This window comes from Cyclopterus lumpus, chromosome 6 (genome assembly GCF_009769545.1).
Source record: "Cyclopterus lumpus isolate fCycLum1 chromosome 6, fCycLum1.pri, whole genome shotgun sequence".
In the NCBI taxonomy this organism is placed as follows: Eukaryota; Metazoa; Chordata; class Actinopteri; order Perciformes; family Cyclopteridae; genus Cyclopterus; species Cyclopterus lumpus.
The window spans coordinates 21,624,496-21,648,054 of record NC_046971.1 but is presented as its reverse complement, the minus strand read 5'-3'; the positions used below and the strand labels follow the sequence as shown (position 1 = coordinate 21,648,054).

At 42.5% G+C, this 23,559-nt stretch overlaps 2 protein-coding genes across 3 annotated transcripts in view; one reads left to right on the top strand and one right to left on the bottom strand.

The window, feature by feature from the left end:
* Window positions 1–11,950, top strand: part of cpne2 (copine II) — a 36,231-nt gene extending 24,281 nt beyond the window's left edge. For both annotated transcript variants that reach the window (XM_034534196.1, XM_034534195.1), the window contains exons 14-15: window positions 6,979–7,215; window positions 10,532–11,950. In XM_034534196.1, the coding sequence (XP_034390087.1) occupies window positions 6,979–7,215; window positions 10,532–10,639 (345 nt within the window). In that variant the 3' untranslated portion in view covers window positions 10,640–11,950. The remainder of the gene's footprint in view (window positions 1–6,978; window positions 7,216–10,531) is intronic.
* A 4,050-nt stretch (window positions 11,951–16,000) lies between these two features.
* Window positions 16,001–23,384, bottom strand: psme3ip1 (proteasome activator subunit 3 interacting protein 1). The gene is given in 9 exon segments (XM_034534197.1): window positions 16,001–16,113; window positions 16,525–16,646; window positions 16,648–16,720; window positions 18,094–18,170; window positions 18,769–18,908; window positions 21,307–21,428; window positions 22,181–22,279; window positions 22,365–22,496; window positions 23,316–23,384. Coding segments are annotated over 8 exon segments (765 nt in total). The 5' UTR covers window positions 22,492–22,496; window positions 23,316–23,384; the 3' UTR covers window positions 16,001–16,108.
* Between the last annotated feature and the right edge of the window lie 175 nt (window positions 23,385–23,559).

The following is a 23,559-nucleotide window of genomic DNA, read 5'->3' as shown; positions in this document are numbered from 1 at the left end:
GTGTGGAATGCCATGAAATTTGGTTTGAATATATATATATATATATATATATATATATATATATATATATATATATATATGTCCCCCTCAGGATGAATTTCAATCATTTTCCTGATCCCCTGACTTTTCTTCTTGCACGTGGTTAGTTATTTACTGTGACAGAGTAATCATTTAGTTCTTTGATCTATTTAATGTAAAAAAAATACATTGGAGTAAAGAAATCTGAAAATATTCACATTTAAGCAGCTGGAATCAGATAATGTATTAGTCGACAACGTATTGGTTAATCGTTGCAGCTCTAATAATGTGCAGCCTTACTGTTTTGTAATAATTTCTCACTCAAGTTTTCAATACAATTAAAGGTGCATTTGCTACTTTTGAGAGCGACTGATACCTGATTCCATTGACAAGGATGAATTAATGAATGCACCTTTTAACTACACACATCTACAGTACAGTTTGTCTGACTGGGGAAATATAGTAGGATTCATCCTATTCTTTACAAATTCCACGACAGTATCTCAAACTCTTCTTTTTCTCTTCAAAGTTATATTTTGCCTCCCGCTCTCGTCGCTCAGAGACGACTGCTCCGCTCCTCGGTGAACGATGATTTGACAGCCAACAGATTGTATAATGCTCCACTACCCTCTTTCATTTCATTCTCCACCCTTCTCAGTGCTATCAAACAACTATTAAAGGTCTACCTGTTCCCTCCACTTATGTCCTCTCTTTTATCCTCTTACACTTTGTGATCAGCTGTTTCCTTCAGCCTGTCTGAAGGCCACTTTCAAATCAGCGATTTGGAGATTCCCATCATACTCTCACTGCACACCCAAGCATTTCCCCTGAGGATTCTGCCCAGTGATATTTTCCTTTGTTCCTTCATCCCTGCTCTCTGTGGCTGTTTGTTGTTTAGACTTCTATGTTTCTGTGTTGTTTCTAATGTAAAATCCTACTTTTACCTCAAAGGCAGCATCAGGACACCAACCTATCTTCTTCTTTGCCTTTGAAGACATCCTTTGTCTCTTTAATCCTTCACATTCACCCCAGACCAAGGTTTGAACGTATTGATTCTATTGATAATTCAACACAAACATGACACTAAATAGTTACATTTACTCACCAATAGTAGCGGAGCAGTAGTGAGCAGTAGTGAGCAGTAGTGAACAGTGAGTGCCTGTCAGTGTCTGTTTGTACTAATAATGTATCCAGCCTGATGGCTGACTGGACAAAGAAGAGTGTGCTGTTGGCTCCGAGTCCTGTCATATTGACCAGAGTGCAAGGGACGTGGGTGACAGACTGGAGTGACAACTTGTGTCCTCTCTTCTTCTCCATCACACCTCTTTTCAGCCGAGACACTGACCAGGCCTTTCACACATTTCCGGGCTAAGCAGCACGATAGTAGAGCAGCCTCCATCTCATTTCCTCTATTTTGAGTTTCCCTCCTCTCCTCTCGAACCACTCATGTGGTTGAGTCTTCCCTGCTACACATTTATCTCAACTACTACTGGATGGGTTACCATGAAACCTGCTAAACCAGTCGTTCTCAAACTGTGGGGCGCGCCCCTCTAGTGGGGCGCAGTGGTACTACAGGTGGGGCGCAGGAGGAAATGCAGAAAGACTTTTATTGAGAACTTCACATATTACACAAGTTCAAAGTACACGGACATAAAACATAAATACATGTTAAAATGCCTGTACCTTCGTGGCTTTTCTGCTGTTGCCCTTCAAAACAAAAGCTCAACATTAAGCATGAATTGAGATCGGCTTTTCCGCTGTTGCCCTTCAAAACAAGACCTCAACATTGAGCATGAATTGAGAGTGGCTGTATCAAGCCTCCGACCCCGTTAAAAAGATATTTGTAGTGGAAAGCAGGTTCATTGCAGCCACTGTAACAGACTGTCTCATGTGTTTTGGTATTGGAGATGATTTGTCCCTTCGGGGTTGCCATAGAGAGGAAAAAGTAACTGGACTTAGGGGAACAAATAAAAGAAAGAGGGAAGCCGTGGACTGAACGACATGTCTGATCTCCCGACTCCGCTTGTTAACATGTTATAAGTGCACCTCACACACAAACCCAGAACTCTCGGTTACACCACTAATACTAATAAAGCTTGACACACATATCTGCACACATTTTGTTTTGCACAGGTTGCACTTTATTGTTTTGAACATGTGTAAAACTCTTTATTGACAAATATTTTAACTTGTTTAGTTTAGTTTTTCACAGGTTGGACTTACAGTTATTATCTTGAAAAGATATCCAGTGCAAAACAGGTTCATTGCAGTCCCAATAAGCTATTTCTTTGTGTGCTTTTTTGCACATATATAACTTTATTTGCATCGTTCTAACAAAGTGATTGCACATTTGGTTTACTTAAAAGCGATTTGCAATTTTCTTCATTCTATTATTTGAAAAAGCACAGATGGAGGAGTCACAAAAAGTTATTTCAATAAAAAGTCAGCGTAGACCATTTTGTTGGGACGGCGGGGCATGAACATTGTTCTTCCTCCACACGTGACAGAAACATTTTGAGAACCACTGCGCTAAAACTAAGATGAGGAACATGTTAAACAGCATAGCACTGCCATTGTGAGCCTGTTGACACGCTTATGTTAGCATTTAGCACTGTTGTGGCTAAATGTTGCCTCACAGAGACACCGGCGTGACTCTAGACTCTTAAGCTACCTTCACATGATAAGAAATGCTTGCAGCGGCAAAGAGCAGGTTTAATAATGTCATCGAAAAGTACGCAGGGAAACTTTCTATGTGTTTCTAGGCAACAACAACATTTGCAGTTGTTACCTCGTTGGTTTGTATCTCAGCAGCATCAACGGTCCTCATTGAAATAATTTGAACTTTGAACACGACAAACTTTCTTTTTTTTTAAAGAAGATCAAATCACAGCTCAGTCTGTTTGATCTGAGTGTAGTTTTAGTCAAAACCACTGGATTTCAGCATGATGTGTTTCTTTTTGGTGGGCCATTGTGTTGTACAACAAATACAAATAGAGAACCAGCCTAAGGCGCTGTCTCACACCCAAGAAGGCTTTCTAATTTGGTATAATTTCTTGGTAAAAAGACATACAGTTTTCCTTGGGCTGTGACCTATGCAGCAGCATTCTCAATGAGATGAAGTCTCAAATGAGCAATAGGTCCTTCACTCAGCCGCCCTTTAGACAGGTCATAGCAGGGTGAACACAGGTGTAAATGAGAAAATTAATTATGGTCCTGTTATAGTCTACTTAGTGTCACAGTCCTTCCAGTGAGCCAGCATGCACAATACCAGGGCCCTGGCCCACCTAAATGAAACAGGGCCATAATTAATGTTAATAATTACACTTGTGTTTACCCTGCAATGACATGTCAAGATCGGCCTGTCTAGTTTGTGCTAGTCTCTCCCGGTTCAACCAGCCTGGACTGGCTGTTTTACAGTAGCGCATCCAAACCATATATTTATATTTAGGCAACAGTAAATTATTGGTAATTGTGTGTGTTCTAATTGAGTAGTGACGATCTATTTTTTCCCTCTTTGAAACTTCCAATGATGTCACTGAAAGCATAGATGTCCCAGTTTTCCACAAGCACTTAAATACAGCATGCACTTGTGGTTAGTATTTGTGTGTAGATTGGACCACACATTTGTGAATAACCTAAATTATGCAAAAATATTGATGTACACACTTGTAAATCTTATTTTTTGTTCAAAGATCCTGGAAATTATTTTGAGACTAATTAAAGTGTAAAGTCCATAACAGAATCTAGTCACGCCAGTTTTCTATTTTAAATGTTTCTATTTCAGAGCTAGCAATGCAAAAATAAACAGAAGTAGTCGTAGTAGTAAAAAGCATCAATACTTTAATAAATAGCAGGCTGTGCCGCTGGATGAAGCTTGTGCCCGTCCACGATTCAGTTCCTTTCAATTAATTTCCATATTTCAGACAGCGTGCCGACGTTGCAGCTACAACAAGACAACTAGTTTGGGCACAAACAGTTTGTCTCACATCGTGTTGCTGATGTTTATACGGCAACACGACTCGGGTTAAATTACCTGTGAAGCTCAATACCATGTTACCATTTGGGCTGTTCATACAAAAAGAAATGCACAGATGTGCGACACTGGCAGGAGCTCCGGATCCCCAAATGGTCCATTTTGCCTTCTCGTATGTACTGTTTCCAGTCTCCTGCCTAAATCTGAAGAGAGTGCAGTGGCTGGGTATCATTATACTCCCACGGTGCTTTTTGTCCCTAATTGTATCCTGTCACCCTGCAGAGAACAAATACAAGTGCAAAATACACAAAGGATTGTACTCGTCTGTGTGTTGTGTGCCAGAATCCTTTTGTTTCTGTAAAGAAATGATTGCAGGCCCTTGTCTTGTTTTATGTTACAGTGAGTTCAAACAGGGGTGGAACATAGGAACGAGTGACACACAATGAGATCTGACAGCCACGGCAGAAGTGTGTGTGGACCACATACTGGGGTGGTGGTTAGACAGGTGTGTATGCGCGTGTGTGTGTGTTGGGGTAAGGAGTTGGGTAGGTAGGCTGCAGAAATCAGCTGCTGCTCTGCCTCAATCTTTCTGTACCTCAAATAATGAGAGAACCTGCGATGGCAGACCGTGTAACTGTGTACAAACACACTCCAGTTACTAACACGCTCACACACCGGCTGCAGGCCTGTGCAGTTTGTGCGTGTCCCAGTGTGTGAGCGACCCTGTCGATCTGTGTTATAATGATTCTCTAATGAGCGCTGCTGTTAGCACATTAAAGAGACGGGCTTCAGAGCCCTCCCTGTGTGCGTGTGTGTGCGTGTGTGTGTGTTTGTGTGTGCGTGTAACATAAAAATGTGATTTTGTTTCCGATTAATGTCAGCGCGTGTCTTCATGTTTGTTGTTATTACAATAGTGTAACAATTCGCATTCTAGTACGCAGAACCGGTGCATGTTCTTTGCGCATGTATGTATGTATGTATGTATGTATGTATGTATGTATGTATGTATGTATGTGTGTGTGTGTGTGTGTGTGTGTGTGTGTGTGTGCCCACATATGATATAAGACAATATGATTGCTCAAAACTAGATATTTTTTAACAAATCTAACTTTATAACCATTTGCTCTAAATGGAATGAGAAGTGACTCTGGCTGATCAATATCGATATGATTGGCTCACTCTCCAGTGTTGTCATATCATATTCCTCGAGGTTTATGGGGATTAGAACTCAACACTCTCTCTGTTTACTCGGTTGATCACACTTATGCCTCCACCCAACCTCCACCTCATGTGGCAGTTTGTGTTGTTGATTTAACAAAGATTTGATGTTCTTTTATTCTTCACACTTGGCGGAAGTATTGCAGAGGACCCATAGAAGGGGGGCGGGGCGCCTCAGCAGGGGCGCATCAGCAGGGCCATGGCAGGAGGCCGGTCCACCGGGCAGGAGGCATTGCGAAAGAGGCCCGGCCAATGAGATCAGGCCTTTGAGGCAGGAGGCACAGAGAAGGAGGCAAGGCCATTGGGAAGGTAGTCAGGTCCAGGCCAGGAGCTTGATGCAGGAAGCAGGGGCAAAAAGTCAAGACCCAGGAGCCAGGACCAGCTTCAGACACACCCTATGAGAAGTCACAAAGACTCCGGGGAAGAAGTAGAGTTAGTAAGGTGCAATGAAGAGATGTAAATTCATCCATAAGGAGAGAGAGAAGAGGAGAAAACGTTCCCCAGCAGCCTATAAGCCTTGAGCAGCATATCTAGGGGCTCGACCAGGGCAAACCTGATTCAGCCCTAACTATAAGCACTATTAAAGAGGAAAGTCTTAAGTCTATTCTTAAATGAGGTGACTGTGTCTGCCTCCCGGACTGAAAGTGGAAGCTGGTTCCATAAAAGAGGAGCTTGATAGCTGAAGGCTCTGGCTCCCATCCTACTTTTTAGGACTCTCTAGCCCGCATTTAGTAAGCGCAGCTCTGTAGTGGGGCAATGTCTAAGGGTAAGGGTATGTCCTTAGTATATCTCAATAATCATTTGGCCATGTTCAATATTAACACTCTGCAGACGGAGTCAAGTCAATGTCTGAATGCAAAAACAAATAATGATGCTTGCTTCCTAAAAAAAGATCCTTCTTTCCTATGCAAGCATTTATGTATGTCTTTATCGAAGTGTATTTTATAGAAATGGTCTCCTGAAAGGGCTTTATTTACCATTTGTGTATGTTTGTTTCTTGTAAATAAGAGACAGGATGAGTGCCATCTGTGTGCACAGACTTGTGAATGAAAGAATTCTTCCAGTTTATACAGACGTAAATGTGTGCGCCCTTTATGCATTCATGATGTTCCACTCATTTATTCAGGTTTGTCCTCTTGTGGTTAAAGTCACAGAAAAGATTCATCCAATGATAACATTCCACATGTATGGATTGCAACGTGCTCCAGGATATTTCAGTCCCTTTCCCTTCTGATTCCACATTTTTTGTATTTGATCCTCCTTTCTTTTTTCGTCTCGTCCCCTTGTTCATCTGTCGATTCACTTTTTTCCCTTCCATCTTTTTTTTTCCAGGAGCAGATGGTGTTATAAGAATGTGGCCCGACTTGCTGTAATGCAAAAAAGCTTTCATTCTGGTTTCTATATTTTCTCTCTCTCTCTCTCTCTCTCTCTCTCATGCAGTGTGGTCGAGCTCTCTCTTCCTCTTGAATACTTTCTATCTCTTCTTCACCGGCACTCCTAACAATCTCTTTTTTGTGTCACTTCTCCTCCTCCGCCTACACAACACTATATCACTCTGCTCACCATTATTGACAGCATAATCATAATGATTTCAACGTATTGTCCCAGTCTATTTTCCTCATGCAGAGTTCTCTTCAAGGGACTTTAGACGAGATTCAAGGTTTAGCTGTGACATCACATTCAGGGTATTTCTCATTTCCCATTGTGTCTTCTCTCCATCATTTCTCCCTCCATATCTTCCCCTCCACCACCCCACTTCCCCTGTGCAGCAGTACTTCACTCTCCTCATCATAACAGACGGTGTCATCAGCGATATGGACGAGACGCGTCAGGAAATCGTCCAGGCGTCGAAGCTTCCCATGTCCATCATCATCATCGGTGTGGGCAACGCGGACTTCGCTGCCATGGAGTTCTTGGATGGAGACGCCAGCGTTTTAAGGTCCAACACGGGAGAGGAGGCTGTTCGCGACATTGTGCAGTTTGTCCCTTTCAGAGATTTCCGAAATGTGAGTACCGGCTTCTGAAAACCAGCAGAACCTGCATTGTAAAAAGAAAAAAAGAAAGAAATATAACAGCTGTAAGTCATGGTCGATGTTTACTGTAACAGAACAATGAAGAATTTTAATTGTTGTCAAGTTGGTCAAGTCTTTGCCTTCAAAAGGATGTTTGTGAATTTAATGGACTTTTTGCACTGTGTTGTGTCACAAAGTCTAGTTTCACAAAAAACATTAAAGCACCTATATTGAATAGTAATATACATATACAGACACAAAGCTAAAGTCCAGTCGAAGGTGTCTTGTTATCCTAAATGGTTGACGCTCTCTGATACGGGAGTTAGTTCATTCATTCTTTGTTTCATCAGGACTGTGTGAATGTGGTTTGATTGACAGTTGCCTCGCGACCAAAGCAAACAACCCCACCACGTTCTGATTCAAGTGCTCCTAGATAGGGATTTTTCTTCTTCTTCTAGTCCTGTCAGCTTCAAAAATCAGTGAGAAGAGCTCAGGAAGAAATCTTTGATGTGAAAAAAACTGTGTTGTAGTATCCCATTGTATGGTGAAATACTTGATACTTGTTACTTTCGAGCTGTGGTTTCAATTCAATTCAATTCAGTTTATTTTGTATAGCCCAATATCACAAATTACAAATTTTCCTCAGAGGGCTTTACAATCTGTACACATACGACATCCCTGTCCCAGGACCTCACATCGGATCAGGAAAAACTCCCCCAAAATAACCTTTCACAGGGAAAAAAGGGAAGAAACCTTCAGGAGAGCAACAGAGGAGGATCCCTCTCCCCGGATGGACAGATGCAATAGATGTCATGTGTTCAGAATGAACAGCATTACAAAGTTACATAAACACATTACATGAATATGACAATGTATGAATGGAACTCCAATCCATGAAACAGAAGGAAGTAGAGAGGAGGGGGGGGGCGGGGGGCGCATCAGCAGGGCCAACGCGGGAGGCCGGTTCACCAGGCATCAGACACCTCCAGGCCCAATGGACCCTATGAGACGTGAAGTCACAACGACTCCGGGGAGGAAGCAGAGTTAATAAGGTGCAATGGAGAGATGTAAATTCATCCATAATGAGAGAGAGAAGAGGAGATAGGTGCTCAGTGTATCCTAAAACATCCCCCAGCAGCCTATAGCAGCATATCTAGGGGCTCGACCAGGGCAAACCTGATTCAGCCCTAACTATAAGCAATATATCAAACAGGAAAGTCTTAAGTCTATTCTTAAATGAAGTGACTGTGTCTGCCTCCCGGACTGAAAGTGGAAGCTGGTTCCATAAAGGAGGAGCTTGATAACTGAAGGCTCTGGCTCCCATCCTACTTTTTAGGACTCTAGGAACCACAAGTAGCCCCGCATTTAGTGAGCGCAGCTCTCTAGTGGGGCAATATGGTACTACAAGCTCCTTAAGATATGATGGTGCATCACCAATCAAGGCTTTGTAGGTGAGGAGAAGAATTTCAAATGTGATTCTTGATTTTACAGGGAGCCAGTGCAGAGCAGCTAATACAAGAGTAATGTGATCTCTTTTCTTAGTTTCTGTGAGTACACGAGCTGCAGCATTCTGGATCAACTGGAGGGATTTAAGAGACTTATTAGAGCAGCCTGATAATAAGGAGTTGCAGTAATCTAGTCTGGAAGTAACAAACACGTGAACCAGCTTTTCTGCATCTTTTTGAGACAAGATGTGATAACGCCGAGGGCAAGAGTTCATCAATCTTGCCTCTAATAGTTAAAATATTTTCATTGAAGAAGTTCATGAAGTCATTACTACTGAGGTCTATAGGAATACACGGCTCCACAGAGCTGTGACTCTCTGTCAGCCTGGCTACAGTGCTAAAGAGAACCCTGGGGTTGTTCTTATTTTTCTCTATTACTGATGAGTAATAGGCTGCTCTGGCATTACGGAGAGCCTTTTTTTATGTTTTAAGGCTGGCTCGCCAAACTAAGCGTGATTCTTCCAGATTGGTGGAACGCCATATGCTTTCAAGCTTTCGTGAAGTTTGCTTTAGGTCGCGGGTCTGAGGGTTATACCAGGGAGCAAACCTCCTTTGCCTCACTGTCTTTTTCTTCAGTGGGGCTATCGAGTCTAGTGTCATTCTCAGTGAGCCTGTAGCACTATCGACAATATGATCAATCTGGGACGGACTAAAGTTAGCACAGGGGTCCTCCATCACATTGAGACGTGGTATTGAATCAAATGCAGAAGGAATCGCTTCTTTAAATTTAAGTTTGAAGTGGTTTGACATCTTTCGGTCACCATTTGCCGAGATGCCGCTTCAGCAAATGTTTTGACTTGCCGATGATTTTTGCACTCTTGTCTCTTTGATTCCATCTTAGTTCCACGTTAGAGGCTTCACCTAATGACACGATGTCATGCTGTCTGAGTGTGAACGTGTTACCAAATGGCAGCCTGTTGCTACTCAGATTGTAACTGCTCACACACTCCGCACATGCGGGGTCTGCGAGATGAGGAGAGCTGCCTGGTTATCTCAGACTCGACAGAGACACTGAGCGTGTGTGTGAGTGTGTGTGTGTGTTGATGAGCATAAATACAGCACATTAAAAAACTCCAGTGTGAGTGTCCAAATATGTGTGAGTGTCCAAATATGTGTGCTGTCGATAAGCACATGGGTTGTAAGTGTGTGCACATTTGTAGTCTGCACAACAGAGGACTCACTTTGCATTTCTTGTTCATTGTAGTGTATATTGTGTGTGTGTGTGTGTGTGTGTGTGTGTGTGTGCGTGTGTGCGTGTGCGTGTGTGTGTGTGCGTGTGTGTGTGTGGGCATGGGTGGTGGGCGAGCTGACTTCCTTTGTAGTGGGAGCAACACAGTGTTTGCTGGCTCCGTTCCAGTTTATCGGTGGAAGGGTGAGAGACAGCAACAAACATAATGGAGAGGGAGACAGAGAAGAAACGTATCAATGACCCGAAATGATGAGCTGATGTGTTTGCCAGTGTCTTTTGGCTATGCATTTATTATCTTCATAGAGTTGGTCGTGAGCAAGTTGGTAGCAATTATTGTGAGAGAGTTTATTAGCACAAATCACGACAAGATGGGATCAATAATCAGCAAATGTCCATGAACGACACTACGACAGTAGAGACCACACAACCATCAGTACCCTCTGATGCACTGGACCTGCCAATACCAGGCATATAGTCAGGGAAGGTCACTCGAAGCAGAAGTAGACCACAATCACCAGTTATTCTAACCAATTTTTCAGCCTTCCTTTTAGTTGACTTTTTGTGTTTTGGGCTTTTGTAGAAATGAATGTGCTCTCCCGCTTTTTTTCTCTCTCAGGCGCCCAAGGAGACCCTCGCCAAGTCCATCCTAGCAGAACTGCCTCAGCAGGTCACCCAGTACTTTAAACAGCGGAATCTACCGCCCACCAACACAGCACCGAAGTGAGACGCCCGACCACGAGAGCGCACACGCTGTACAATAGCTCGACACAACTTCTCTTCTCAGCAACGGCAAACCATGCAGAATGAAAACGTGTATATTGGCTGTGAACAAAAAAAAAACGAGTTGTGGACAAACAAAAAAACACAAAAAATAGTCAAACATTGAAGACATCCTGCCAGTATATTTGCAAGGTTGTTTGGTGTTTGGTCAGTATCTGGTGTGAATCCATCAGTGGCGATATTCTCTGTTTCTTAAAGCTTTCCAGCACACAGAACCATGAAAAATAACGTTTAATAAAGGACCTTGCATGTCTATAGTGATGGCAGGTGTCTCCAAATGATATGGATGTTCATGAATATGCAGGTAAAACACTGGCCTTTTTGTAAGAGAAATGAAAAGCTTCTTGTTTTATCAGGATGTAGGTTTTTTTTCTTTTCTTTTTCTTTGTGCATGCGTGTGTTGTGATTGATACCATGTGATGCATACAACTTCTTAGTGTAGAGTCCCTTCTCGGCTGAAATATATCAGTGGTTGAATCCCGTCCCATTGTCTTATGGATCCTTTTCAGGTAGCGGATCAGACGAAGGCGGTTTGCTTTTGTGCTCACGTGTGGCCGACTCACAGACTGAGCCTGAACAGGGCACTATTTTGGTTTTAATGGCCAGTTGTCTGAAATTTGAGTTTTAAAGCTCCACTATGCTTGTTTGATTCAAGAGGACAGAATCAGAGGAGCATGAGGCCGTAGTGGCAGCTGTAGCACTAATGCAGGATGGATGTGGGATACTTTGTGAACTCATTAGGCTTTTAAATATGGGGCCATTTTGCTAGCTTCTGCAAACTCCTTGTATTTCTTATGACTTCAGTGTATCCTGCATGATGCCAATATCTACGCACTGTTTACAAACTGAGGCTGATGATCACTAATGCATGTTTGTTTTTATGTATTTTTTTCCTCCAATTGATGTATTTATCAGATTTTGTAAATATTTTAATGAGATTCTGTGGAAAGGGAATGAAGTACCACATGGCAAACACAGATGTGTTAGAGGAGGCTGTTACTTTCAGAGTTTTAATGATTGGAGTTGAAAGAGGAGTTTCTGATATGCATATATATCGAATGTATATTTATATGATGCTGTTCATGTTCTGATAAGCCAATGTTTCTGACATGTTTTTAATGTACTTTTTATGCAGTGTTGAATTGTGTACCTAAACTCTGTGTGTTGCTGTGCATCTTTGTACTAAATGTGTTGCTCTTAATTTTCTAAAGTTGTTTATATGTTCTCACTCAGGTTAATAAACTGAAGGAAACAGTATGTGCTCTTTGTGTCTGTGGATATGAGAGCAGAACAACACAAAAACGCACACACAAATACACAACCACAAAGAGACGCAAAACAACCGCAAAGAAAATCTGAAAAGGTTTATTGTCCGTTGAAAATTGATGGAAATGTCTATGCTCACACATGTGCACGTAGAATGTGTTCTTGTGTTTTGTCGTATCTTTCAAGCGGCAGTGATGTTGAAGAATGAGGATGAAGGAATCTCCGCAGACACTGTTCTTTCTGGTATAATGGAGTTTATTACAGAGAGGAATCACAGGTCCTAACGAGCGACTAGTCAGCCCGGAGACTTCGCAATCAAATGGAGAGTCTACTGAGACTGCACCGCAGCTCAGTTATATACCCACTTTGTCGTGCTCAGTTCCTGAGATCCATAACGTCACTCAGGAACCCCCAATCTAAACACTTATTTTCCAGACACAGGAAGGAGTATCCTATAACAAGATTTGGACATAACAGATGTGGTCGCACAAAGGCCTCTAACACATGACCTCCGGGCACAGGAACAGACTCCAACAGGTCAAAAGAGCATTGTTTTGAGGGGCCACTGACCAAAAGCACATGTGAATCGGTATGTTGGAAATCGATCTTTTAAGGAAGCGGAGAATACACCACAGTTTTTTACGCGTCTGCAGTGACACAGGAGCCCCGTCTCGTAATAGTCGTGTATAATGACACATAACGGCATCACGACGCCATTGAGCAACAAATCGACCTGCGTGTAAACTTCCCCTGAAAATGAGTTGACAGTGCACAGCAAACACTTGTCAGACGCTGGGCGGGACACCGCAGGGAGAGGACCTAACTTTGACAAAAGAGTCAACGCAGAATATAATGTTAAATGTGAATCATAACAGCACATACTTTGATTAGACAGCACCGAGATCAGATGTGTGGATGTGGCTCGAGCCTTCCACCCCCATTTGAAATGGCGAGCCGCCACTAGCTCACTGAATAAAGTTTTTTAAAAAAACACTATGAGCAGGTAATGCTAAGTCAGAGAGTTAAAGTGAATCGGACTGAAGTTAACAAAGTGTGCATTAAGTGATGAGCAGTGCAATTAGCTGACTGTAGTGAGAGGCTACCTCTCTCAAAGCTTGTGCCCTGAGTGTGTGGCCTTGTTTCCCTCATCCCGATGTATCTCACTGAGTGTCTTCACGCTGTGGAACGTCTGTGTGTTCCAGGCCGACGTGTTGATGCTCCGCGCACGTGTGTGTGTGTGTGTGTGTGCGCGCGTGTGCAACTAGTTGGCATGGAGTGGTAGCCGACGCTCTATCGCCATTGAGTGCAGAGATATTCGCAGCTTTTCCACTTGTTGTGGGAGGGTACAGTCAGCCATTAATATCTTCATGCGTTATTATCGCATGAAGATATTAATGTAACTGAACAGTGATAAACGCCAGTTATTTTTCTTTTGTAGACTCTAATTGCCACTGCTGCCATACCTTGCTTTGCTGTGTTACTCTGCTTTAGCGGCAGCTTTGCCATTATTATCTACACCATGGGAGTGAGTGAGGGAGTGAGTGAGTTGGCTGCATGCTCGAGGACCTCTTGTAATTAGGAACCCACCCTGGGCCAGCTGTGCCACAATTACACATATTGGAGAGGTCGGATTGTGTGCCAATGCAACAGACTAAAATCAATCAAACAAAGACTATCAAAACAGTCAAAGTAATGAATGTAACTCAAAGTTTGACTTTATTTCCTTTTTTATGTGTTTCACTGTATAGATGGTTGCTGGTGGACTGGTTTATAGCCCATTATCACAAATTTGCCTCAGGAGGCGTTACAATCTCTACAACATATAATATCCTGTGTCTTTGGATTGTCACATCAGATAGGGCAAAAACTGCCCTTCCAAAAACAACTTTAATGGGAAAAGAAAGAAGGAAGATATCTGTGGGAGAACAATCGAGGAGGGCTCCCTCTCCCAGGAGATGTTATGTGTACAGATTAGAACAACACAATAACATTGTCGGTGTCAGGCAGGACCACGGCAGCAGGTACAACACACGAGGTGAGCGAGCACAAAGAGAGGATCATGGGAAGTCAAGGCCGCCCTGAGCAAGCCATAACCACAAGAACTATCAAAGAGGGAAGGCTTCAGGCTACTCATTAATGTGGAGAGCTTGTCTTCCATTCTTAAGGATAAGAGTACAACAAAGGCTGTATGAAATACCATGTTCCTTCTCACAGTAACCTTTAGATTCAGCTGTATTGGGTGGTTTGTTTTATTCTCCCCAACAGACGTTGGCGTAAGTTAACATTGACCTCGTTCTCTCCTCTTACATAACCTTTTTATACAGGAGGTTCATGGGGCAGCTGTTCCTGCTGAGTCAGAGATGGCTTCCAAAAAAACAAAATGACTTCATGAATTTTCAATTCAATTCAATTCAGTTTATTTTGTATAGCCCAATATCACAAATTACAAATTTGCCTCAGAGGGCTTTACAATCTGTACACATACGACATCCCTGTCCCAGGACCTCACATCGGATCAGGAAAAACTCCCCAAAAATAACCTTTGACAGGGAAAAAAGGGAAGAAACCTTCAGGAGAGCAACAGAGGAGGATCCCTCTCCCCGGATGGACAGAAGCAATAGATGTCATGGGTACAGAAATGAATGTGAGGCGCAGCGGAATCAGTTAGTAACAACGTAAAAGAGCTCTTCGACAATGACATTTTTTCTGATGAGCTAACTTGGACATGTTGACAACGTTTTTTTTGTAAACAAGATACACTGCCTGCATGGCGATCCTCCAGACGCGAGAAGCAATTACATCATTGGGATGGGTGCTAGCTTGAGAGGGTGATATTTCCTCGTGGTCCAAGTGAGTGCAGTTTCTCCTGTTCATGTCCTTTTGTTGGTGTGTTTCTTTTTACGTAAAGCACTTTGAATTGCTTTGTTGCTGAAACATGCCGTATAAATAAACCGCAAAGAGGAGCAACACATTGAACTATTTATTGATATCGGTTCATATCAGAATATTTAAAGATGTTCACATGTATTTATTACTCTGAATAAATAATGTAACTCACTTGTGTTTGGAACACTTCTCGTATTTTCTTTCTTTACACCAGTGATACCGATCTTCATCTGTCAGCTAAACCGAGCAACACTTGATGTCAATGAACTGTCCTCAGACAATCTGAAACGCTTGTTACCGACCGTGAACACCAGATAGCATTATCTCCCAGTCTGATCATCACCGTGTTTCCCCAAAGGCTCACTGAGAGCTCGAGCAACGCTGACATTTTCTCCACTAAAGAGTACAAACATTTACACAGCTCAGGATATTTAATGAGTCAAATTTTACACTTAATGTGACCCACGTAGGTCTGGCTCCAATCCACAAATCAGATGTTTTAAACCAACCTGGCGGAGCCATGCAGGTATTAAGAACAGTGAGAGCATAGGCCGATCTTTATCAGCTCCAGGCAGTAATTTTCATCTTCAATACCTGGCAAAATAATTATTTGTTGCATGGTTTCCCTTTTTTTCCCTTGTGAAATACTTTTACCTCTTCGTGCCTCCATCCATTCAAAAGAAACAACTTGAAACGGAGTCATTTCTTGGTGAACAAAAAAAAAAGCTGAATTGATGCAGCATCCACTAGTTTGTACAAGCTCGTTGGTTCTCCATATTCCATATCTCTGACACTCTCTCTCTCTCACACACACACAAATAAACAGAGCAAACACACAGTACAAGGGACAGCTCTTTATTTCACGCTACTCAGACTTTGACCAACAAAACAAAGCTCCAACGTCTGAGACAGCCAAAAGTCCAGCATCTTTCTAGCACAATGCAACTTTAAAAACAAACTATCGATGACAAAAAGAAAAAAACATTACATCACACAAATAAAAATAAAACCTTTCAGACTTTGCATTTAACCCAAACAGAGAGGCATGTCCTGCCTCGGCGCTCTCCTTTTGCCGTAGATCGCTAAAAAAGGTGTGAAGTCATTTGACGCAGTCTAAAGTAGTGTCTCTTCCTCGCTCCACAGCTGTCAATCACTGTTCCCTCAGCCAGCTTGCAGTCGCTGTGGCTCGGGTTGGGAGTAGGGTTGGGTGTAGGGGGGCAGGATGTCGTCGGTGTGGTCAGTGCGGGATTGGTTGCTCGGCTTAGACTGTGTGAGATGTGGTTGAGGGAAGGAAGGGTGGAGGTGTCATGTTTGAGTGCCAGAATAGCAAAAACAACAATTAGATACAAAGATTCACTTCAGAGTTTAAATTGTTTAAATGTTACCATTTATTAAGATTATATTTCTCGGCTGAACTTTGCCTACTAACAACGTTTGCTCGGTGTGTACATGTTGCTAGTGTATGACTAACATGATATGAACTTGTGTGGCCTGCAGGTATTATTGTGTGTGTGTGTATATCCTGTGTGAAGATACCTTTTCTGACTATTTGCTAGCCGTTCTGAAGCTATACAGACTTCTGTGTGTGTGTGTGTGTGTGTATATACTGGTGTGTGTGTGTCTATCTGTAGGCCCTGCTGTGCTGGGGGTATGGCAACATGATTGCGTCCACGCTACCTTCGCTGTCCGAGCTGCTGTCCGAGTCGCTGCTGCCGGAATAAACCCAGAGTCCTGGTAAAACACCCACACACACGGCGGCCGACGGCAGGTGTAACACGCCTTGACCGGAGCTCGGGGGGGGCCTTCGCCGTCAAGCCGGGGACTGTTTGTTGATCTTTAGCTCCGCCTGCTGCCCCTGCTCCTTCCTCCTGTTCTGAACAGCACAACATACCGTCAGATTCAGAGCCTCCACATGCAAACTCCCCGTGACTCTTTGGAGGATCTGAATTATGTAACCGAGGACCAAGAGAAATTAAAAACATAGTAAACATGTTTTTACCAACTGTGTTGATGGGTTATTTTGTAATTATTATTACTATATTTTAGTCGGTATAATTTGTTCTGGGGAATCACAAATATTTGTAAAAACATTTGCCTGCAGGTAACGAGCACTAAGAAAAGCCTGAAAATAAGACAAACTGATTATATAACCTAAAACCACCTGGCAGACAGTTTAGACCTAAGATACAAGACGGATGGAATTAATTGGTTGTGAAGAGAGGAAAACAGCTGTTTGTGAGCAATTGCACTGGCTTTATGAGCCTGATTAGAGACATACATAGACTGGTAGACCTTGTAGTTTAAAGCTGCACTAATATATTAATATAGGAGCATGTGTTTTTGTGTAAGGTGACAAAAACAGAGATAATGCAACTCTGCAGTTCCCCTTAACTCAGCAGACCGTTTCAATTGTTTTGATCTCTCCGCTTTGGATTCTCGGCCTCAACTTTACCATTTTATTCACCAATGTTCCCATCAGCCTTGCTTCCAGCAGAAGAGGCTGCAGACTTCAGTCAAACGGCTTTGAGAACCCCACCGTAAACTGCCCACTACCTACACCGAACCGCCGTCAGTGGACAGAGTCATCGTGACTTTATAGTCAAGATTTAGTCAAGGATTTTATAAATACTATCAAAACTGCTTATCGGTTCAGTCCATAACACAAAAATACAAATAATTTAGAAAATAATGTTGTTTTATTATTATTATTATTATTATTATTATTATATGTAAACAAATAGTCTTTCTTGAGCAACAATACAAAAAGTTAGAAAATCTTTACAATACATAGGGAGCTAAACAATCAGCTAATATTTAGCCTATTCTTATTGGAAAACATCAGCATCCCAAATGTTATCCACAAAGGACGGATGGCTGCTCGCCAACAGTCAAAAACTGCAGATTTATGCTCTGCTTGTTCCCCAAATGTTGCTTATTTTCTCACTACGTCATTAAAGTACTGATAGCAGAACTGTTAAGTCCTAACCTCATCGATGCTGTTTTTTTATTACTCATTTAGAACCGGTTCTGTTTAGAACTGGGTTTTTTAGGGTCATTTTGTCAGACTCAGTTGACCCCTGCTGGCCAGCAGAGAGAATGCAAGTTTAAGACATTTCCACATTGGCTTTACTCGTCAGAACCAGAGGTTGCCGACTGGTCTGATACTGTAGTTCCATCATTCAAGAAAGTGTAAAAAAAAATATCCGTCGGGCATTCCTACCTTTTAAGCCTCAGGCTGAAACCCACCTGTGTGTCTGTCTCCATTTCCTGTCGTTGAGATTTCCACCTTCTGTTTCTTACTGCTGTCTGAGGACTGGGAGGAACTGGGTCATGGAACAAAGAGATTTAAAAAGATTTAAGCCTGCTCAAATCAAGATGTTCACACTAACAATGGGTCTAATGACAGAGTACAATGTGACTTGGGATGTGTCTGAAAGCTTCAGTTGTGAACTTTGGGTTTACAGTTTTTAAAATCACCCAGGGGACAGTGTAGGAGGACATCAATAGTGGAGATTTGAGCAGGTAAAGAGAAGTATATTTTCATCAGGAGTTGGTGAAAACAGAACTAAAGGGGAGCGACTCTGGGATTCCAATCAGTTATTCTACGTCACATTGTACTCACTGTGGCCTAATGTTTAAGATGAAATATTAATGTCCTGATTGGCTAGACGTAGAGATACAAACACTTGCTGTACATATTGAACCATTTACACTTTTATACTTATGCCTTTTGTGGGGTTCAGAGGATTCAAACAGACAAGTTCAAATAATTGATCATGTTGCTCTGTGTCTTCTGGAGGTGTAAATACGCCGTCATTTCATATCAACGTTATAAGGCCGGTGCTGTATACAGCTTGTTCTGCTAACCCCATTCCAAAACAAAGTCAGCTCAATTTAACAAGGATGTGTATGTGTGCCTACCTGCGTCTCTTGACGGCTCCAGCCAATAAATGGGCCTGAGACAGATGGCTGGTCTTTTGCTCCGCCCCCGAGTGTTTAGGTGCCACCTTCTTTTCGGGCTCTCTGCGGCTTTCAGTGGCCGCTTGCTTCACCACAGCGCTGTGACAGTACAAAGTTAAGGTGAACAGGCCACAATGGATGGAGTAGGGAACAAAGAGTGGAGCTCAGGGGCGAGCAGAAGCAAACTATTTAGCCCATTACATCTCTCTGGTGCTGGAAAAAGTGGCACAGTTCTGAGAGGCTACAAAAAGCACACACGCAGAGAAGCAGAGAGAGGTGACACAGATATGAAGCCTAAAAGTACACCGGGAGATGGACGGAGCTCAGGAGACATGAAATTGGGTCGATTTGCAGAGACGGAGGGAAATGGACGGCGAAAGACACAAAGACAAAGCACACGTGGTGTAAAACAAAAAGGTCAGATGAAACACAAGGCATTAGATATGCATGAGGTACATCCACGCAGCCGGGAGTTTTCACTGCATTAACTAAGGTTTGCACCTATGCGTGTGTGTTCATGTATTTTGTGTTCACAGCAACCGCTTTAAATGGTCACCGTAGTTACCAGCCTATGATACAGTTTCCACGACAACCCATTCTGTTCTTCATCTGCAGACAAACCTGTCTGTCACAAAACCCGTCTGTCCGCAAAGACAAAAGTGAGAGTTCACAGGGAGAAACTGGAGAAAAGCACCGAGAGCTACAACTCATTTCACAGTGTGGTGTTAACTCTGATGTAAAGGCACAGCGCCGTTGGATCACAGGAGTCCTGTTCATGAATTCGGTGGTCTGTCCGAAATACAGGAGGTACAATATTCTCATGCTTCTTTCACGGGCTAACATTTGAGGTTATGCAATGCAGTGAAATGATCCAGATTGGATTAGGCAAACAGAATAGGCTAGTTCCTGACCTCTGACCCGCTGCCCACATCCAAGATTTGTTCAGCAATTGTGCCCACTCATAGCGGCAACTGGAGAAACTGTCAGCCAATCAGCACTGAAGAGGCACCGTTAAGAAGGCCATCCTACATAGCTAGTTGCCAGGCCAACAAGTATGTGTCGCTTGCTTACACTTTAACAAGAAATATAAGTACAGAAATGCCAAACTAAATATTAAATCATTTAGAAACAGTATCGCAAATTACATAGTTTGTCCACCAGAGAGCACTGACGAGTCCTTCGTTCAGCGAATAGATTTCAAACATGGCAGATAAACTTTGAGTGGCTGACAAAGAAAGCAAAAAACTACAGTTAATTTCAGAACCTGCTGCTTTGTCAGCTCAAGTGTGAAACACTCTGGATGTTTCAGTGGGCAGCAAGAATGTTTCAACGAGCATGCGCGTTATTTAAGGGGTGGCCCGGGAGGACAGTGCAAAATGTGTTGGTTTGGTTTGGTCGTGCCAGAATGGTTCACGCTGTGGCGCTTCGCCTTTAATGGAACAAAACTTCACTCCCTGCAGCAACACAGATATGGACAAGAACCGGAGCGGCACACAGCCCACCGTCTCATTACCAGGACACCAAACACCGGACCCCAGGCACCCGTTACCGACCACGGACTCTATAACCCTTTAGTGTCTGTGAGGCTTACAATTAAAACTCCAATGTTATTTTTGTTTGGAATGACATTTTCTGATTGTATTTAATAGTCTCTTCGAAGCTTATTTTATTGTCAGCCTTTTTTTTTTTTTTGTAAAACGCATCAACTCTTTGTAATTATTTGTGGTCATTGATCTATTCAAACTCTTTAAAGGTTTTAGTTACACATCAGAGCATTATCATTATATGTCATTGTCTTAATATTATTCATAATACAGCTCAGGAACCTGAAGATGGTAATAGACATTGTTGCTTTGTTTAAAAAGCATGTGACACCAACTCAGTAGAGATGAATGTTACGTATGAACACTTCATGCTTGTTTGCTCAGAATAAGCAGCAGCACAATGTCCATGACTCATATTATTAAATATGGTCAGAACCTGTTATTTATCAAAAAACATCCAGGTTAAGGGACTTAATTTATCAGCATAATGGTATAATATATGATATAATTCAGATTCTGAGGTAATGGCATCATTTTCAGAACTGGATGTTGCCGCCTGGTCCAGGTTGAAAAATACCAACTGTACCCTTTAATCAGTTCACTTTAGCCTTAAATATAAAATGTGTATTAAGTTTAGGAAAGCTTTGCGTTCGCTTTTTAAGGGATGTAGTCTTTAGAAATAACTCTTTGACCCTCTTGCTCTGAAGGCAGTGTGAGTTTTGCAGATCGTGCTTAAGACCGATGAAGTATATTGACACTAGTCTCCTCCAATTGTTATTTCATGAACCAAATAAACTAGACACACTGGCTGTGACTTCATCTCAGTGCTTATTTTAAACCTTGAAAGTGTGTTATAGTTCAAAGAAATGGGGGAGAACATCTAATATAATCCCAAAAGCGATACAGACTCATTTAAAATGTTATTTTTAGAAACCAAAACATAAAAAAAGGATATTCTGTATTCCAACAGTTCCTGTTTCTCCTCATCTCTGCGTTGCTTCTCCACCAGGCACTGTTGCCGGGAGACCTCGTCCAGGAAACTGGACTCCTCCTCGTCCAATCCCCTCACCATGTTCCCTGTCACCATGGAAACAAACATGCTCTGAACACATGGCCGTACAGTGATTGCATTTTTCTGAAGTGCTTTTATGGTGAACCTGCATGATTTCTGCCCGATTACTCTCTGAACCTGACTCGGTGGCAAAGATGACAAGAATAACTGTATAGAAATATCCCGTCTTTTAGCAGACGTGTATTTACATCGACCATAGAGAGGGATCAGTATTTAAAGTATTATTTATGATGTATATAGTCTTACTGATACTTTAAAGTTCATCATAGTAACATTAAAGTACCATTAAGGCTATATAAAAATACTCCATTAGAAGCTAAAGTCCATCATCATGGTAAGTTTGCCAGAGCAGAAAGCTCCCTCTCGGCATTTTACTCTCGTTTCTGCAGGCTGAAGCTGGTAACCGTGACGATTAAACGGGCCTTAATGTAAGAAATTGGCGGAGTGCCTCTTTAATCATAAGAACATTGTATACAATAATGCATGTTGTGAACCATCTTTTATTACCCATCTTTGAATGTAAAGTAATGAGCAAGTAGCTACAGGTCAAAACTGAAACTTTGACATTGAGTGTTGGATTTGACTTAAGCATTTAAAAGTACCAACTGGAAATAAAACAGTGTCTTTACAATTGATCTTTACAGGACATAGCGACTGGCTATATACACGGGAGAAGCCTTAATTCAAAACTAGATGAAAAAATAAGATAAAAGTCTTGTGAACAGATAACAAAGAAAGACAGAGAGACAAAACTCACTGAATTTAAATTGCTCGTCATATTCCTCTTGTTTCTTGTCCTTCTGCTCCTGCAATCGCTCAAAGAGGGAACGCGGGTCGTACTTCTCCTCGGGGGCCTCTGATGAGTAGACGAACATAAATGTGGATGTACGCACAGCGGTGTGTATTTAGAAGTTATGAGTCTTGGAAACGTGTGTTCTTACCCTCCGGGTCGTCGGGTTTCCTAACCTTCTCCCATTCCTCCTGTCTCTTCTTCCTGTTCTCATCAAGCTCAGATTCCGACACAAACTTCCTGCTGAGTTCGACGCCCGTTGTCGCTCCCTCTTCCATTACAACTGACCGAAAGAAAAAGAAAACACACTTGTGTGACTCTAAAAAACTGCTGTAATGCACTTTATTTAAGACAGCTCCGTCTATTTCTGTTGGGCCTTTATAGAATACTAGTTGAAGAAGTCAATAGCAGTGGTTTTCAATGGTTTTACTATGGGGATCTGCACACATCATTAATAAATCAATTGATTAATTATTTGTCTATCTATTCCAGCAAATTAATAAATCCATCTCAGCCATCAATACTCAGTTTTGAGCAAAAAACCCATCTCGACTACTGCACTATAACTGCTGGAATTTTGGCTCTCCCTTGTGGCCATCTTTAATCATCACAAGTAACTGAGACGCTCGCATATTTTAAAGAAATGTTCGTGAAGCACGACTGCTGGAGGAAAGCGCACAAGATGTTCATTGAGGTGACGGTGGAGTGAAACAGGGGGAACGCGTGCTGGGCCGACGCGCTCCGTTTGAATCGGCGGCCCTGTTGATTCACTCGGCGCGACCTCAGGCGACGAGAACAGCGTTAACTCCGTTTCAAGGCAACTGTGCGGACGACGCGATGGTTTCTAATCAACCGATGAGCAACACAACAGTCCGCCTCACTGGCTCAGGTGAGACGCTCGAGCTGTAAAGCTGCGGCCGAGCAGGACCCCCCACGGCTAGCTTTAGCTTCATTACCGTGTGAGCGAGCGGACGTCCCCGCTGTCGGGAGCCGAGTCACGTTGTAAGACCGGAGCTTTCTGCTGCTCCACCGAGCGGACCGGAGTGTCACACTACGACTGGTTCTCACCGAGCGAGTTCATTTCTGTGTCACTTGGACTTACCAAACTCGGCTAGTTGATATGGTGTTACTGCTCCAAATCAATGACGTTCTGTGTCACAGTGAAAACACCCCGTCGCGGTTTCTTGGACTTGGGACTTTGGTTCCGACCTGATTTTCTTCCGCTGCAAACAAAGGCAACAGTGCCATCGAGTGATGACAATGAAAACAATTGCTATACATGCAAGAATAGGATTCAAAATAACATGGTGCTGTCAATGTGCTTCACAAAAATACAATGTTTTTGA